Genomic DNA, 17,158 nt, shown 5'->3' with positions numbered 1-17,158 from the left:
TGTATGTGCTGCTCCTGCGGCAACTGGTGCCGGGAGATCTTGCAGCTGGAGCTGGGCGTTTGCCCCGGCTCTCGGCTGACCCCCGTACCCACAGGTTCCATTTCCCGGCCTCCTCCCAGCTCCATCCCTCCCTGATGCTGGAGCAGGGACGCGGCGCTGCCAGCGAGGGGAAAGGTTCTGGCGGGGGGAGGCTTTTCACCTCGTGGTTTTTCTGGCAGGGAAGCAGCTCTTCAAAGGACAAGCTGGCTCCCGCAGCCCAGCCTGGGGCCGTGCCCGGTGGCAGGGCTGTGCCAGGGGCACGGGAGCAGCCGGAGCCGCGGCAGGGAGGGACGGTGGCGAAGAAGCAGAGACGGAGTCGTGCGTAGCTCTGTCAGCTGCTGACGTTTATTGCACAGGATGGGCTGGATGGAAAGGTGGACGCTTGGAGCGGGGCCCTGTCCCGCCGGCTGCGTGGCTACAGGGCGCCGGGCTGGCGCGGGGCCCCTCGCTCGCCGCATACATTCAACATGGAAGGCTCCGGAGCGCTAGGCAGAGCGGCAAATGTGCGCGCACACACACACACACCCCCCTGCACACACACCCACACACAGACCCCCCCACGCAGGTACACGCAGTGTGGGCCCTCCCCAGCCTTAAACCAGGAGCGCTTGTGGGGCAGCTCCCGCCCGTGGGGCACCCCCAGGGCTCCAGCGTCCGTCCCCGTCCTAACGCTGCCTACGGGGGAGCGGGGCTGCGTTGACCGGGGACAGCGTGTGCGCAGGGTGCTCGCAAGCCTCGGGGCGACCGTCCCTCAGACCCACAACCCCCCACCCCCGCCACTTACCTCCAGTCCTGGACCGTCACCCCCTCGCCATGGGTCTGTGGGAGGGGAGGCAGGGGCACGCGCGGGCGCCGGGGCCGGCCAGCGTGGCTAAAGCCCCGGGGAGGTGTCCTGCGGATGCACACATACAGGTATGTATTTCAGGTCATAAATATCATATACAGAGTTGATCATGGGGGGGGGGGGGTGATGCAGCTGTGGCTTCTATGGGGCAGCCGGTGTGGGGGAAACTGAGGGCAGCGGGGCTTCGCCGTGGGGAGCGGGCGACGGGGCCAGACTTTGGTTGGAGGTGATGCAGGCGGGGGCTCAGCCCGGACCCCGCTGTGCCCTGCGGCGGGTTGGGGGGGCACAGACGCCCCGTGCCCACCCCCGGCAGCCGTGCGGGGGGAGGCAGCGGGGCTGGCGCCGCGGCGGGGGGGAGGCGGCCGGTGGGGCGGCCGCGGCCCTCACCCGGTGTGACCGGCCGCCGCAGCCCCCTTCCCTCTTCCGCCGGACTCGTCCCCGCCGCCGGTGCGGCGCGGAGGTCACAAGTTGGAAGACAGCCTGGACTTGGCCGGGTCCGTGTCGGGCGTGCTGGCCGCCGAATCCTTGCGGGCGGCCGCCGAGTCCTGCGGCAGGGCGGGGGGGCCCCCCTGCAGCGAGCCCGTGGAGGCCGGGTGGGCCGCGGCCCCCCGTGAGGGCGCCGGACCCCGCAGCACGGCCGAAGGGCCGGGACCCGGTGAGGCGGCGGCCGGACCCCCGCCGATGGAGGAGCAGGACTCGCGGGCCGAGGCCGGGGGGCTCTGGGTGCTGCCGGCCGCCAGCCCGTGGGGCAGGGAGGGCTGGGAGGCCGAGAGGGGCCGCGAATCCTGGCTGAGGCTGCTGGTGGGCAGCGCCTGTGTGCTTTTGTGGGCGGCCAGGCGCTGGGGCGAGCCGGGCGCCTGCTGCTGGCTGAGGGAGAGCTGGGAGCCCAGCTGCCCCGGGGCTCCTCCGTAGGCGAACGTCCGGCTGGCCAGGGGGCTTTGGGACGGCGGGCTGGCGGCGGCCGCGGCGGCGAAGGCGCTGGTGGAGGCGGGCAGGGCCGCGGGCTGCGCCTGGTCCTGCGAGGGCGAGGGGTTGGCGTGGGGCACGGGGGGCTGCGGCTGCTGCGGGGGGCTCTGCTGCAGCAAGACGGGGGAGACGGCGAAGGGGCTGGGCACGGCCTGGGCGTACTGCAAGCGGCGCATCATGCGGGGCGAGCCCAGGGCCATGGAGCCCACCAGCGGGCTGGCCATCTGCGGGCAGAAGCTCATGGCGACGGCTTGCTGGAGGGTGGCGATGGCGGAGGTGACCTGGGGCTGGACGGGGCTGTACATGGCGGTGTGCTGCTGCAGCTCCGCCTGCTGCACCATCTCCCGGTCGTACTTGACGATCTCCTGGATGATTTCGTTCTCCTGGTTGTTGAAGACGCCCGAGTTGAGGTCGTGCTGCACTTTGTGGAGCAGGATCGAGTTCTTCTTCCCTGCAGGGAGCGGGGGGCCGGGATGGGAAGCACCGTGAGACCCTGCCGTGGGGCTACACTGGTGTGTCGTCGTGTCCCCCCCCACACACCCCAGGCACGGCTGTCCCGCCCTGCTGGGACAGCCCCCTCCACCTCCCCCAGAGCCCCCTGCGTCCTACCGATGCGGTCGAGGCGGTCGATGGCCACAGTCTCGAAGGCCCGTCTCATCATGGGGTACTCCTCCAGCACCTCGTTGAAGTTGTCCACCGAGAGCGAGTAGAGGCGGCAGTAGGTGTCTGCCCGCACGCTGGCCGTGCGCCGGCCGCGGGTCAGCAGGCAGATTTCTGGGGGCGGTGGGGGGGGGAGGGAGAAACAACGGTGCTGAGGTCAAACCACCACCAGCAAGGACTGGAAAGGGGGAGGCAGACCGGGAGGGAAGGGCAAGAACCACCACGTGGCGGGTGCCCCGGGACAGCGCGGGCGTCCCAGTGCCTCTCGCAGACCCTGGGAGGGGACCGGGGCTCGGCCCCGCCAGCGCTCACCTCCGAAGTAGGAGCCGTCGGAGAGTTTCATCTCCTTGTTGCCCTTGGTGAGGATGCTGACCACCCCGTGCTGGATGAAGTACATCTTCTTGCCGATGGTGCCCTCGCGGATGATGTAGTCGCCCGGCTGAAACACCTCGAACTTCAGCTTGGTGAGCATCGCCGTGACGAAGTTGGGGTCGGCGTTGGCGAACAGCGGCATGGAGGCCACCAGCTTGCGGCAGTTGAAGTTCACGATTTCCTGCAGGGGAAGGAGGTGAGGGACCAGGAGGCAGGGACGTGGCCCCCCCGCCCCCGCCACCCCGCATCCCACCCAGGGCAGGCTCCCGAACACGGAGGTGTCGGCGGGCGCAGGCACCCCAGCACGCAGCCGTCGTCGTGCATGGACGCCCTCGTATTTGGAGTCTCAAAACCAGAGCAAGAGGTGCTCGACCCCAGCGCTGCAGGAACTGGTGGGACCCACAGCCCCCACCCCGCGGCAGGGGGTCCCTCGCTGAGGAGGTGGAGAAGGGGGGCCGGGGGGGGGGGAGACAGTCCCCATCCTTGCTGTGGCATCCTCCGCCCGCTTCTCCGGCCTCCGGGGCCCTGACCTCGCGCAGGGGCTCGTTGAGCTCCCCCAGGATGCTGTCCTCGTCGAACATCTTGCCCTGGTAGCGATGCTCGTAGTAGTCGTGGATCTTCTGGCGGAAGTCGGCGGGCAGCTTGTGGAAGGACATGTACTGCTCCACCTGCTTGTACTGCAGAGAGAGACAGCGTCAGCGCCCAGCAGCGCTGGGGTTAGCGGGGGGCCAGGACCCCTCCCCTGACACACACACACATCCCCATGGGGCTGGTCCCGGTCCCTGCCCCGCTGGCAGGTCCCCCTCCATCGCCCCGTCCCTGCCCCGCAGACGGTATCGACAGGGAGCCCTCGCCCCACTGCAGCTCCAGGAGGGGATGCGATGGCCGGGTACGGGACTGGAGCCGTGGTCCCCGTCCAGCCCAGCCCTACCTTCTCCTGGTACTGGCGCCGGGAGGAGTCCAGCGACTGGATGAGGGCGGTGGCGTGGCCGATGAACATGGCGTAGCAGGTGGCCCCCACGATCATGCTCAGCATCGTCAGCCAGATGTCCGTCATGCTCTCGGGCGCCTGCTTCCCGTAGCCGATGCAGAGCATGTGGCTCATCGACTTGAAGAGGGCGAAGGAGTACAGCTCGCTCCAGGAGTCGTTCTGCAGCGAGAGGGTGTTTGGGGGGGGGATGTGTTTGAGGGGGGGGGTGGTGTCACGCGTGGGTACAGCATCCCCGACTCCGGCCTGGCAGACGCTCCGGATTCTCTCCCTGCATCTCCCGACAGCACCGGGATCTTTTTTTTGTGGGTGTTTGCCGTTCTCTCCGTTCAGGTGAGATGCAAACAGACCCCGCTCTGCTCCTTCCCGGCGGGTTTCTGCCCCCCGCCGCCGCCTGCCGTCCCCCTTTAGGCAGTCAGTCATCCTAGTTTTTTGGGGTTTTTTTGGGTTTTTTTGGTTTTTTTTTTTAAGAGTTGAGCTGCAAAAGCGCAGGGAGCCCCCGTGAAACGCTGTGACGGGGACGCGCGCCGAGTTTGTGGAAGCCACTGAGCTGCCGCAGCACGGGGGGGCTCGGGGGCCTGCGGCGGTGGCTGGGATGGTGGGGGGGGGGGGGCAGCCGTAGGCAGGGACGGCAGGAACCCCCCGCCCCAGCCTCACGCGCAGCCCCCGGGGGTATTTCTGCCCGAGGGGGGGCATTTGCACCCCTTAAGCAGGTATTTACACCTGATAAGTGGATATTTACACCCAGGGGGGTGTATTTCTGCCCAAGGGGGGGCATTTGCACCCCTTAAGCAGGTATTTACACCTGATAAGTGGATATTTACACCCAGGGGGGTGTATTTCTGCCCAAGGGGGGGCACTTGCACCCCTTAAGCGGGTATTTACACCTGATAAGTGGTTATTTACACCCGGGGTGTGTGTGTGTGGTGTGTATTTCTGCCCCATAGGTGGGTATTCGCACCCCATAGGGGGGTATTTCTGCCCAAAGGGGGGGTATTTCTGCCCCATAGGTGGGTATTTGCACCCCATAGGGGGGTATTTCTGCCCAAAGGGGGGTATTTGCACCCTATAGGGGGGTATTTCTGCCCGAAGGGGGAGTATGTCCGCCCCATAGGTGGGTATTTGCACCCCATAGGGGGGGTATTTCCACCCCATAGGTGGGTATTTGCAGCCCATAGGGGGGTATTTCTGCCCCAAGGGGGGGTATTTGCACCCCATAGGTAGGTATTTGCAGCCCATAGGGGGGTATTTCTGCCCCAAGGGGGGGTATTTGCACCCCATAGGTAGGTATTTGCACCCCATAGAGGGGTATTTCTGCCCCCCGTAAGTGGGTATTTGCGTCCTGGAAGGGGAGGGTTGAATTCAGCGCTGGGGGGGAACCCAGAGCGAAGCAGCCGGGGAAGGAGAAGAGGGAGACGAGGACGAGGGGGAGGAACGGAGCAGAGATGGAAACACCGGCAGAAGGGGCCGAGAGGGACGGCGGGAGAAGAGCCATTTGTAGCAGACTGCGGGGCTGAGAGGGAGCAATTAGCAACGTGGGCCATTATTTATTAATAGCAGCTTTGTCGCTAATGAGCGGGGGAGAAGGCACAGGGGACGGGGCAGAGAGTTGTGTCAGCATCTTCCTCCCGCCCGCATCCATCCGCTGCCCCCGGGTCCCGCGAGACCCGGCCCAGGGAGACCGTCGGCAGCGGGCACGGGGTGCCCAGCATGGGGCCGGCATCTCCCGGGGTGGGTGGAGAGAGGCCGGAGGGCACGGGGACGGCCGGGGGAGCACGGCGGGGGTCGGTGGGCGGCACTCACCACCATCCCGTTGATGGAGACCCAGCAGTTCTGGGGGAAATCCTGCAGCATGGGCACGAGGAACTGGAGGCAGCCGTCCCAGTGGCAGAGCAGCAGCATCATGCCGATGAGGTTGATGATCCTCATCACCGCGCTGGCCAGGTCGTACGTCATGTGGAAAATCTGCAGGTGGAGGGGCAAGGACGGGAGGGCTCAGGGACCGTCCACCGCCACGGCCCGACCCCGCTCCGGGCTCCGACACTCACGGCCATCCCGGCCCCAGCCCTCCCCGAGGCGGCTGCGCTCCCCCCGCCTTGGCCATTTATAGCCGGCGGGATGCCGCCATGCTGCCACCCCGGAAAGCACTAATGGCTGTGAGCTTTGACGAAGATAAGCCAGCGCTGGCGGATGCTCAGGGAGAGCGGAATGCTCCGGGCAGCGGGGAGGGAGCGGGGCAGCCCCCCGGACAGAAGCGTGATGGGGCCGGGCTCAGCCATGGGACACCTTTCGGTAAAGAGGGTCCGAGGTGCCCACGTCAGGGTGGGGCTGAAGGGGGACCCCGATGTGGGGAGAGCGGCCAGGGTGGCTCCACGTGGGCTGTCCAGAGATCCCACCCCAACAGGACAGGGCTGCGGCCCCCCCGCCCCAGGCCAGTGGCCACAAGAGCATCGAACAGAGACCCACCAGTGACTCCCCCAGCGAACCCTCAGCCCCGGTGACCCCAGTGACAACGGGGACCCACCACGGTGGCCCTGGGAGCAGAGCCCCACCATGGAGGGGCAGCAGGAGGGTGCCTCAAGCACCCCCCTGACTCCCAGCACCAGCCGCAGCTCCCGGGAGAGCGGGGCTCCCCCCCCCGGCACCCACCCAGGCAAAGCCGGGGGGTGGGGAGGCGTCCTCCTGGTTGCAAACTGAGCCGAGGACTTATTCCTTTTCCTTTCATATTTTTAGAGTGCAGAAAATGTGAATTCAAGGGGAGGGGGGAAAAAAAGAAAGAAAAATAAGAAATTAACCCCCCTGGCAGTGAAACTCGCCGTCTCCCCACCCCTGCCCCCACCGCTGAAGAGCCGAGGCTGGAGCCCTACAGCATCGCAGGCAGCAGCCGCAGGGCAAGGGCACGGCCAAGGCAGGGCAAGGGCACGGGCAACGGTGTCCCCCGTCCCCCTCTGTGCCCTGCCCGGGGTGTGACCTGCGCAGGTCACCCGCAGCGTGGGCAGGACGGGGCAGAGGCGGTGGAAGTGACGGGGAGGGAACGAGGGGGAGCGCGAGGGGCTGGGGAAGGGGCAGCCCGGGGTGAGGGACAGGCAAGAAAAGCCCCAGCCCCGTCTCTGACAGCCCCTCGCTGCCCCTCTCCCAGCTGCCACTGAGGCTGTCGGGGGCAAAATCAGCCCCTCGCTGCCCCCACTCCCCCACCACCCGGGGAGATGCTCCCGCTGCATCCGCCAGCCCCGGCCGCGGTGCCTCCGAGAGCAGGCGAGGTCCCGGCGGCGATCGGGGCCGCGTTCCCCTCCCGAACCCTGTAAGCAGATGCGATTACCAGGATAATCTGCGGAGCCACGCACAGGTTTAACTCGTCCCCGGGGCTCTCCCTAAGTCCCAGCTGAAAGTGAAAAGGATGCAGAGCGGGAGCCCTCCGTGGGGGTGGAGGGGACGGGACGGACACGCTTTGAGCCGGGGGGGGGGTTCGCAGGAGACGCGGGATGGTCCCGCAGCAGAGCCCAGCCCCAGAGCAAGGAGCGGGAGAAGGGCAGGGGGATGTGGGCAAGGGGATGTGAGCAGGGGGGGGATGCGGGCAGGGGGGATCTGGGCAGAGGGGATGCGGGAAAGGGGGGATCTGGGCAGAGGGATGCGGGCAGAGGGGATGCGGGAAAGGGGGGATGCAGGAAAGGGGGGATCTGGGCAGAGGGGATGCGGGAAAGGGGGGATCTGGGCAGAGGGATGCAGGCAGAGGGGATACAGGAAAGGGGGGATCTGGGCAGAGGGATGCAGGCAGAGGGGATACAGGAAAGGGGGGATCTGGGCAGAGGGATGCAGGCAGAGGGGATACAGGAAAGGGGGGATCTGGGCAGAGGGATGAGGGCAGAGGGGATGCGGGAAAGGGGGGATGTGGGAAAGGGGGGATCTGGGCAGAGGGATGCGGGCAGAGGGGATGCGGGAAAGGGGGGATGCGGGAAAGGGGGGATCTGGGCAGAGGGATGCGGGCAGGGGGGAAGTGGGAAAGGGGGGAAGCGGGAAAGGGGGAAGCGGGTGGGAGGATGTGGGTGGGGGGGGGGATGCAGGCAGAGGGGATGCCGCTGGCGGGGGATGTGGGTCAGGGGATGTGGGCAGGGGGATGCGGGAAAGGGGGGAAGTGGGCAGGGGGCTGCGGGTAGGGGGACATGCGGGCGGGGGGCTGCGGGCCGGGGGAGATGCAGGCAGACTGACTGGAGCTGCAGCCACCCCCCCACACCCCTCTGCCCCAGGCCCCGGCGGCAGCCCCCCGGCAGCGCTGCGAGGCTCGGGGCTCTGCCGGGAGAGCGGGGCCAAGCCCTGTGCGTGCGGGGAGGCCGAGCCCCCACGGAGCCGCAGGGTCAGGCCAGGACACCCAGAGCCCTGGCAGAGCCGGGCAGCGCCGTGGCGGGGGCTGCCGGGCACCAACCCCCAGCGCCCACCCCAGCCCACCCAGCGGCCGCCCGCCTTTGCATGGCGGGGGGGGGGGCGCGGGAAGGAGGGTCTGCCACCATCCTGCAGCCACCAGAGCCGGTGTCACCGTGCCCAGGCTGCACTGCGGGTCCCTGCAGCGCTGCTGGGCGGCTCTTGCCCGCGAACCCTGCATGGCGGGGGGGGGTGACACCCAGCTGAGAGCCACACTTGCCCCCTCTGGGCCTAGGAGGAGGATGAGGAGGGAGCGAAGGCTCCCGCGTCCCTCCAGCCGGCGGGTGCGCAGCCGCCCTGCGCCGCAGCGAGCACCTGCGCAGCCCCAGCCGGCGGAGGAGCCGCCAGCCCACGCGCCGGAGCCACGCAGCAAAGCCGAGCACGCCACGTCCCGACACAAAGGCACGTCGCCTCGCAGCCCACGCAGCCCCGCTGCAGCAAGCGCGGGCAGCACCCTGCTTCCTACCCGGGGGACACGGGGGTCCCGCTGCCTCCGAGGGGATTGGGGCTCCTGCAGCCCCCCCCCGCTGCTCCCTGAGGTGCCGGCGGAGCAGGGAGCTGGAGGGGACTGGAGGCAAGGATTGTCACCTGCCCCGGCGCGCAGGGACACGGTCAAGCTGCTGGCGGACCATGGGGCGGCACGGCTGCTTGTGGTGGCCATGCTGCGGCCCGTGGGTGGTACCACGGCACCGGGACCAGCTGGGCAAACCCCAACACCCACGGGGGGGGGGGGACGGGGGGACGGGACGACGACACAGGCGTGCACTCACACACACGTGTGCACACACACGCACACACGGCACAGCTCAGCTGGCCCCAAGGAGCCGGTGGGACTCACTTCACGTTGAAGCAGACCAGGAGCGCTCTCACGGCCCCCCAGAGGGGGATGCAGGGGACACCCTGAGTCTCCCCCCTCCAGGGAGGGTCACAGCCGCCCCGCAGCCCCCGTCCAACCCGCCGGCCCCTCGGGCAGCCCCCAGCCCCGCCGCCCTCGCAGGGCCCCCCCCCAGCTCCCGCCCTCTCCAGCCAGTCCAGTCGCTGCCGGAGGAGGGACCCATCGCGGGGGGCTGCGTCCCAAGAGACCCTCACCTCCTCCCACTGGTGGATGTAGCGGATGAGCCGGGAGAGGCGGAGGAGCCGCAGGAGGCTGAGGATCTTGGTGAAGCGGACGATGCGGAGGGCGCGGGCCGTCTTGTACACTTCCGAGTCTATGCCCTTCTCCACAATGAGGAAGACGTAATCCACAGGGATGGAGGAGACAAAGTCCACCACAAACCAGGTCTTGAGGTACTTCTTCTTGATCCTCTCGGGGTCCAGGATGATTTCCGTGTTGTCCTCAATGACAATCCCCGTCCGGAAGTTCAGCACCAGGTCCATCAGGAAGAAGGTGTCGGAGACCACGTTGAAGACGATCCAGGGCGCCGTGGTCTCCTCCTTGAAGAAGGTGATGCCCACAGGGATAATGATCAGGTTGCCCACCATGAAGAGCAGCATTGTGAAGTCCCAGTAAAACCTGGGGAGCGAGAGGACGGAGGAAGGTGTCACCAGCATCCCCAGTCGCCCCTCGCGTCGAGGGGACCCGGCCCTTGTGCCCTGCCCTAAGGGACCCACGCTACTGAGGTGCTGTCACTCCGATGCCACCTCAGCCACAGGCACCCCTCTCCCCTCCCTAGGGACCACAACCTGCCTCCCCCTCCCCAAACCGCCCGCGGGCCCGATCCTGCAGGCCAGCAGAGTCCCTGGTGGAGGTGCAGGATGAGGCCGGGGGCCGTTCGCTGCAGGGGCTCTTCCCGCGGTGCGGGGACGGCCGGAGCTCTGCCCCGAGCACCCAAACCCTGGCAGGTCCCGGGTGAGGGGAGACCGATGAGGCGCCGGTGGGGGAGACCCTCGCGCCGCCCCAGGGCACCCCTGGGCTGGGGACCCCCTCACCCCCAAACCGCCGGCCACGGCGGGGCCATCACAACCTCAAGGTCGCGGGTGGCAGCAGGATGGGACAGCATTCCCCCACCCCCTCCCTGTGCCCATAGGGGAGACCCCAGGACGGGGGACAGCATCCCCCGGGACAGCCAGGGTCACCCCACCACGGCACCTCCCCGGACCAGGCTGCGGTCCCGGTTTTGGGATGCGCCGGGCAGGGGCTGCAGGACAGAGCCCGGCAGCGCGGCCGCGGTGGAAGGAGCCGCGGCAGCTCCCGGTCACGTACGGCTGCAGCTGGAGCCGGCATCGCCCCAGCGCCGGTCAGACGGCGGAGGCGGCGGACGGACATCCCTGCCGGGGCTGCACGGCTCCTCCGCACCGCCGCCCGTTCCTGCCTCACCCTCCTCCTCCTCCTCCCCTTTCTCCTTGTCCCCGTCCTCTGGGCCACCGATGACCTTTCCGAGCACCTGCAAGGTCACAGCGGCCCTGTCCCAGCAGGACCCTGCGGAGGGGACACCGGCCCCTCGCTCCTCGCCTGCTCCGCGCCCCACCACTGCGCCGGGGGGGGGCAGGAGGGGGGACATCCCTCGGCGCCACGCACACAGACACGCAGGACCCTCGTCTCGGCGTCGCTGCTCAGCCCACCCTGCCCACCCCAGGCAGGAGCCCCCGAGAGTGGGGGCTGGCGGGCGGGGGGTGCCCTGGCCACGCTGGCAGGGACGGGGCGGGGGGACGAGTGGGGCAGGACCCCCCGCAGACAGGAAGGGGCGATGGGCCGGATCCCCCCCGCCCCTCCTCCAGCCGTGCAGATTAGCGCAGGACCAGAAGGAGCCGAGCATCCCAGCTCCTGACCTTTCTCCAATGACACCTTCCCCATGTGAGCCGTTGCCGTGGCAACCGTGAGTGATGTCACCGCTGCACAACGATGACTTCACACCCCGGGCCGTCTCCAGGGAACCCTTGCCAGCTGCCAGCCGGGAGGAGCGGGCTGCGCTCCCCCGCGACCCCCGGGGCGAGCGCCGGCCGCCGACACCGAAGGGCTCCAGCATCCCACGGCCCCCCCGTGGGCGGCGATGCTGCGGCCGTGGTGGGCACCACCGGACCCCCAGGATCCATCTGCATGGCACGACCCCCCCACGGCGACACCGGCTTTGGGGCAGCCCATGGTGGCAGCTCCGGGCTGGATCTGCCCCACAAACACCAACACCCCCCCCAGTTGCACAGACCCCACCGCACAAAGCGAGTCCCACGGGGGCATCGGTCCCGCAAAGCCGTGAAGAGCAAAGATTAAATAACGGCGCCAGCTGGGCAAAACTCTCCTCTGGCTCAAATCCCTTTGCAATCCGGCTGAGCCAGGGCGGAATTCAGCCTGCTGAGAAAGATAAACTGCTCCTGATCCCCCCCCAGCACACACGGCTGACTCCGGGCGATCTCTTCGGGGGCCTGGGTGCGATACTAACACTTTCTTCCTCGGAGGGCAGTGTGTGCATAGGAAAAAAAAAAAAAAAGATCCCATCCAGGCTACTAAAAATATCTGAAAACAAATTAATTAGGATCCTGGGCACCCGCTCCCTTGCTTCTGACCCAATTGAACGACAGCGACGGTGACAGAAGATGCCGAAAGCCTCCGCGAGCGGGGGGCTGCGTTCCTGCTCCGTCGCCTGCCCCAAGCCTGGCACAGCGGTGCCGCCCCCTCCCAGGTCCTGGGTGGGAGCAGGGTCGGAGCTGAGCACCCCCACCAAACCCCCGGGACCCCACGGTGCTCCTGCTCCCGAAACCCCGGAGCACGTCCCTCCACGGAGCTGCCGCCTCCCCGGCACCTCCGAAATCCTGAGGCATGGGGCAACCCCAACGTCCAATCCGCCCGCTCTTACCACCTGGGAGGGGGCCAGGAGAACCCCCCCAAGCCACCCAGGGGGTCACAGCCGCAGGACACCGTGGATGTCCCCGCTCAGCCCCATCGCCGGCACACAGAGCGCCGGGGATCATCCAGCCGCCTCCGTGAGCTCGGTGCAGCACATCGCTCCCCTCTGCAGCCACGGGCACCGAGACACCCCCGCTCCAGCTGCCCGGGCGCGTGATGCTCCCCCAGACCCCACTCAGCCCCCCCCGGCCCAAACCGGGGTCCCGGGGCTGGCCGGCGGGCGGGATCCGTGCGGGATGGGTGCAGGATTGGCGCTTTGCAAACTTGCGCTGAATACTCATATTCGAAAAACGAGGTCACTCTTAGAAGTGGGTTAAGAAGCCAACGGCAGAAGTTTGCCGGAGCCAAGCGAGCGGGGAGGTACCGCGCCCAACGGGCCGTCCGTACCCCCCCCCGCCGTCCCAGTACAGCCAGTTGGGATGAACGACTGGTGCTGCTCTCCCCTGGAAAAGCCTGGGGGCCCCTAGGGAAGGGGAGGGGGGATAAAAGGCTTTGGGAACTGCTCAAGGACCCCAACCTTCCCGGTCCCCCCAGTCACAGCCTTTCCTCCCTGATGACCAAGGCGGAGGCTTCCAGCCACCCCCCAGGTCCGACAGCCCCACACTGACGCCCCGGTGGGGGATGGCAGCTCCCCGACACCCTCACCAGAGGGAACGGTAACTCGGTGACACACATGGGGAGCGACAGCAGCCCGTGAGCCCCCATCCCGGCTCGGGAGCCCCCATGGTGACACGAACAAGGTGGTGGCACCATCCAGAGGGTGGCAAAACCCCAGAAACCATTTTAGCCCTGGGTGAAGAAGGCTCCGGCCAAGCAGCACCAGGAACGCTGTGCTCTGGATGCGGCTTCGCCCCCGATTCAGGTGCGGGACCGGCTCTTGCAAGAGGAATCCAGCAGCAGCGAAACCCCAGGGCTCAGCCCGCGCCTGGTGGAAGGCTGCGGGTGCTGGGCTGGCGGGAGGGGACACCGGTGGAGCCGTATCGGGCGTCCCCGCTGTGGTCACGGGGAGCCTGGCACCGCCACCGAGTCACAGGCACTGGGCTGAATCCCCCTCCCGGCCTCACGCAAGTTTCTCACTAGGAGGGGAAGGGATCAGCCATGGACGTGGAGCACCCGCTCCCCCAGGGACGTCGCAGTGCCCCTGCTCGTCCCCGTCCCCGCGCGCCCCTGCCCGACTCCCCGGTAAGGATGGGAGCCAGCCCAGCAACGTGCCCCAGGTCCCTGCGAAACAGGGGCTGGATGCGGCCCCCGCCTCCCAGTCCCACCCCAAGAGCAGAGACACCAACAGAAATAATGAAAAAGTCGAGGCTTGGGGTTTTCCTCCCTCCCATAAAGACCAGAAGCGACAAAGACAACGGAGCGCAGCACCCAAAAGGAGGTGGCTCAGCGCGACACCATCTACTTCAGCGCACAATTTACAAGGTCTCTTTTATCAGATTTGCGGCTCAGGATCTCGACCAGCCACCCAGGCTGCTTCCTAATAATTTGATATTTATGTAAATAGCAACTTTCGTTCCCGGAGCAAGCGCCGTGTCCACGAGGAGCCAGGATCTCCAAAGGACTCCGATTATGAAATGATGTCACATATGCAGATGGGCAATGATTTTATCTTAAGATGGGAAAATGGGTTTTGCAGGGCAAACACGGCCGGGCTCACTCTCCATTATCATTATTGGATAAACATAATACTTTTTTTTTTAAGGCAGGACACGGTGGAACAGAGGGACGCGTGTCCTCAACGCGCGCCAGCGGAGCGGGCTGCTCACGGCCGGGTTTTCAGCCCTGCGTGGAGCCGACGCTGTTTGTGCGCGGGTTTGTGGAGCCAGCGATGCCGTGGTGGCTCTGCCCGCGGCTCCTCCCCGCTGGGCAGGGAACTCTCCTACGCCACTTCCAGCATCAAAACACAAGGCAGCGGCTCTTCCCCAATGGGTTTCAAGTCTTGATAGCGACTCCGGGAGGGATGGAGCCAGCGCGGGGCAGGACGGCCAGGGTGACTCCCCAAGGTCACCTCGGCACGGACCGGCGCCCGCCGCGAGCGCCAGCCCGGGGAGCGACGCCGCTGCGCCCAGAGGAGCCTCCGAGGCCTCGCTCCCTTGCAGGGAGACCCTGCTCTCGGCAGCGCCGTGGGCTCTGCCGCCGGGACCGCGGCTCTGCCGGCTCGCAGAAGCAGGGCAGGCTCCAGCCTTGGTACAGTCATGGCGGGGGACAGCGGGTCCAGGCTGTCACCTCGCTCCCAGCCTCCCCCAGCTGCTGAGGACAAGGAGCAGAGTTCCCCGTCCTCCTGGGAACCCCCCGGGTGCCAGGGATGCTCCCGGCACCACCACACCTGCCCAGTCACAGCAGGGATGGCAGAGCTCCCTCCGCCGCGGGACGGCGATGGCCACGGGGTGCAGCCGCCCCTCGCACTGGCTCTGCCGCAGACCTGGTCCCCAGCCCACCAAGGAGGGGGCTCCGATGGACACCTGCAGCAGGTTTCCAATGAGAACATCCGCCACAAGGGCGCAAGACCCCTGTGCAGGAGGTCAGCCCTGAGAGGAGGCCGAGGGCCTCCGGCTGCTCCTCTGGAAGATGCCAGATCAGCCCAGGAGCAGCGCACGAGGGCAGGAGCAGGAGGTGCGGGCGCTGGTCCCTGTTCTGAGCCCACCCGGCCAGGGCAAACCCCGCTGCCCGTGGCCACCTCCACCTGCCCTGGGGACCCCTGAGCCAGCGGGGACCCATCAGTGCCAGCGGTGAACAGATCCCGGGGTCTGGCCCAGCAGCGTCCCCCACACCATGCCCCCGCTCGCCTGTGCCCAGAGAACCTGCCCTCGGGCCTCCCCAAACCTCACACCAGAACAGCAGCAGAAGACCTCGGAGCCAAGCCCTTCGCTCCCCCCAAGACCCTTTGGGGTCACCAGCAATGCCAGCAGGGGTCTTGGCCACCCATCCCCACAAGGCATGTGCCACCCGCCCCAGCCAGACGAGCCATACATCCCCCCGGCAGCCTGCACAGGACACGGGAAGCATTTGCCGCTTCTGTGCTCCCCAAGGGCTCAGGGGGTGGAAAGGAGATGGAGCTGCAGAATCTCCATCCCCGGGTTTGCCACCCGCGCAGGCTGGATCTTGGGAGCGAGATCAATCCCTCCTCAGACTCCCTGAATCTCAGGGACAGGATCAGGCCTCCTTGGGGGAGGGGGAGCCTTCTCAAAGCTCTGCTTGTCAGCGGAGGGAGCAGCACGTCCTCCTGCCCACACCCCCGGCCCCGGCAGGGGAGGTGACACCTTCCCCAGGGTGCTTTGGGGACAGACCCAAAGCCCGGTGGGACTCCGGAGGGTCCGTGCTGGGCCGAGCCATCCAAGGCCCCGGGAAGGACGAGGGATGCCCTTGGCCGGGCACCCCCTGTCGAAGCTCTGGGCACCCCCGGATGGGCTGCGGCTCCGCTGGGGAGGGGGATGCCCGGCCGCCAGCCCCTCCCTGCGAGCGGCATCCGCGCTGCCACCTCCGGCACAGCTCAAGGTGCCCTCTCCCAGGGCACGGCTCGGCTCGGCCTCCCCCTCCCCGGCCGGCGGGGCCGGGCCCGGGCTCCGTTCGCCCCTTCTTCCCCCGTCCCCGCCCGCGGTCACCGGGGCTGGATGCTCCAGCCCTTTCCCAATGCTCCATCCCCGCGGGATGCTCCGGCCCTTTCCCGATGCTCCATCCCCGCGGGATGCTCCAAGCCCAGCCCGATGCTCCATCCCCGCGGGATGCTCCGGCCCTTTCCCGATGCTCCATCCCCGCGGGATGCAGCCGGGTGCGGGGTCCCGGCCGCAGCGCTCGCCCCCCCCCCGTCCCCGCCCGCGCACCTGAAGTCGCTGTAGGGGTGGATGATCCAGGCCCCCGCCGACTTGACGCGCTCCTGCTCCCGCTCCACCGCCTTCTGCGAGCCGAACATCCGCAGCGAGAACTTGTTGACGCCGGGCTGGAGCATCGCCCCGAACTGCCGCTGCATGAAGCTGGCCTGGCTCCCGCGGGCCTCCTCGCCCGCATCCTCGCTCGCCCCCTCCTCGGCCGCCTTGGCCCCGCCGGGAGACGCGCCGCCGCCGCCGCAGGAGAAGGAGACCTTGGGCTCCCGGGGCGGCTCCGGGCCGGGGCTCCGCGGCGGCTCCCCACGCCGGCACTCGCCGTTCGGGGACCCCTTCCCGCCGCGGCCCCGCGCCCGCCCAGCCGTGGCCGCCGCCCCCCCGCCGCGCTTGGCCGCCTCGGCCGCCTCCTCCTCGGCCGCCGCCTCCCCGCCCGCCGCGCCGCGGCCCGCCCGCATCCTGCCGCTGCCGCCGCCGAGGCCACCGGCGGCCGAGTGGCGCCCGCCGCCGCGGCGGGGGCGGGCCGGGGCGGGCCGGGGGCGGGCGGCGGGGCCGGGCCGGGGACCGGGCGGCTCCGCAGCTCCCCCCGCCGGCACAACCCTCACCGGCGGGACCGACGACTGGGGCCGCCCCGCTGCGCCCGACGGCCCCGGTCCTTCAGGGGGTTCCGCGCAGCCCCCGGTGCGGGGCGGGACGGGCGCTTCCCCCGCGGCGCTCCGGAGCCCGCCGGCCCGTCCGCCCCGCTGCGGGGGGAGCGCTTCGGCCGCTGCCCCGTGAAAAGCCCCATCGCGTCCCTGCCCTGGGCCCCGCTGCCGGGGCGGCCCGAGCCCATCCCCGGGCCGGCGACGGACGCCGCAGCCCCGCCGGGGGGCAGAGGGGCTCCGTGCGGACCGGGGGGACGTGGCTTCGCCCCCCCCCCCCACAGCCCCGGGGACCCGCCTCGCCAGCCCCAGCCCGGCCCCTCGCCCCCAGCGCTGATTCCCCGCGCACCGGGCCGGGCGGGCGCAGAGAGGGTGGCTGGGACGGCGACCGGGGATGGCGACCAGGGCCCGTCACAGAAATCGCCCGGTGGGTCCGGCAGCCGCAGCCGGGCACCACCGAGGGGGACGCCGGCTCCCCCGCCAGCCGCGCCCGGGGCCGGTGCTCTGGGTGCCGGGAAAGGGTCGGGGGACCGGCGCCTTCTCCTCCGCCCCAGGATCGCGCTCTTCCCGCTG

The 17,158-nt window shown here is 68.7% G+C and overlaps 1 protein-coding gene across 1 annotated transcript; it reads right to left on the bottom strand.

The window, feature by feature from the left end:
• Nucleotides 1-370: 370 nt before the first annotated feature.
• HCN2 (hyperpolarization activated cyclic nucleotide gated potassium and sodium channel 2) lies at nt 371-16,464 on the bottom strand. Its single transcript, XM_074565724.1, has 8 exons — nt 15,948-16,464; nt 9,375-9,798; nt 5,673-5,834; nt 3,813-4,031; nt 3,412-3,558; nt 2,822-3,062; nt 2,459-2,623; nt 371-2,300 (listed from the first exon to the last, which is right to left on the bottom strand). Exons 1-8 carry the CDS (start codon nt 16,400-16,402, stop codon nt 1,345-1,347), a joined length of 2,769 nt encoding a protein of 922 aa, XP_074421825.1. The 5' UTR covers nt 16,403-16,464; the 3' UTR covers nt 371-1,344.
• Between the last annotated feature and the right edge of the window lie 694 nt (nt 16,465-17,158).

The sequence above is a fragment of the Larus michahellis genome, chromosome 23, assembly GCF_964199755.1.
Source record: "Larus michahellis chromosome 23, bLarMic1.1, whole genome shotgun sequence".
NCBI classification, from domain to species: domain Eukaryota; kingdom Metazoa; phylum Chordata; class Aves; order Charadriiformes; family Laridae; genus Larus; species Larus michahellis.
This window is presented reverse-complemented; position numbering and strand designations above follow the sequence as displayed.

Bases quoted from the DNA above. Each gene is read 5' to 3' on its own strand.
- HCN2 (XM_074565724.1), bottom strand. From the start codon at position 16,402: ATGCGGGCGGGCCGCGGCGCGGCGGGCGGGGAGGCGGCGGCCGAGGAG. The intron at 5,835-9,374 runs GTGAGGGTCTCT...CTCCACCTGCAG, and splicing joins ACATCCACCAGTGGGAGGAG to ATTTTCCACATGACGTACGA. The intron at 4,032-5,672 runs GTGAGTGCCGCC...CTCTCGCTGCAG, and splicing joins TCTCCATCAACGGGATGGTG to AACGACTCCTGGAGCGAGCT.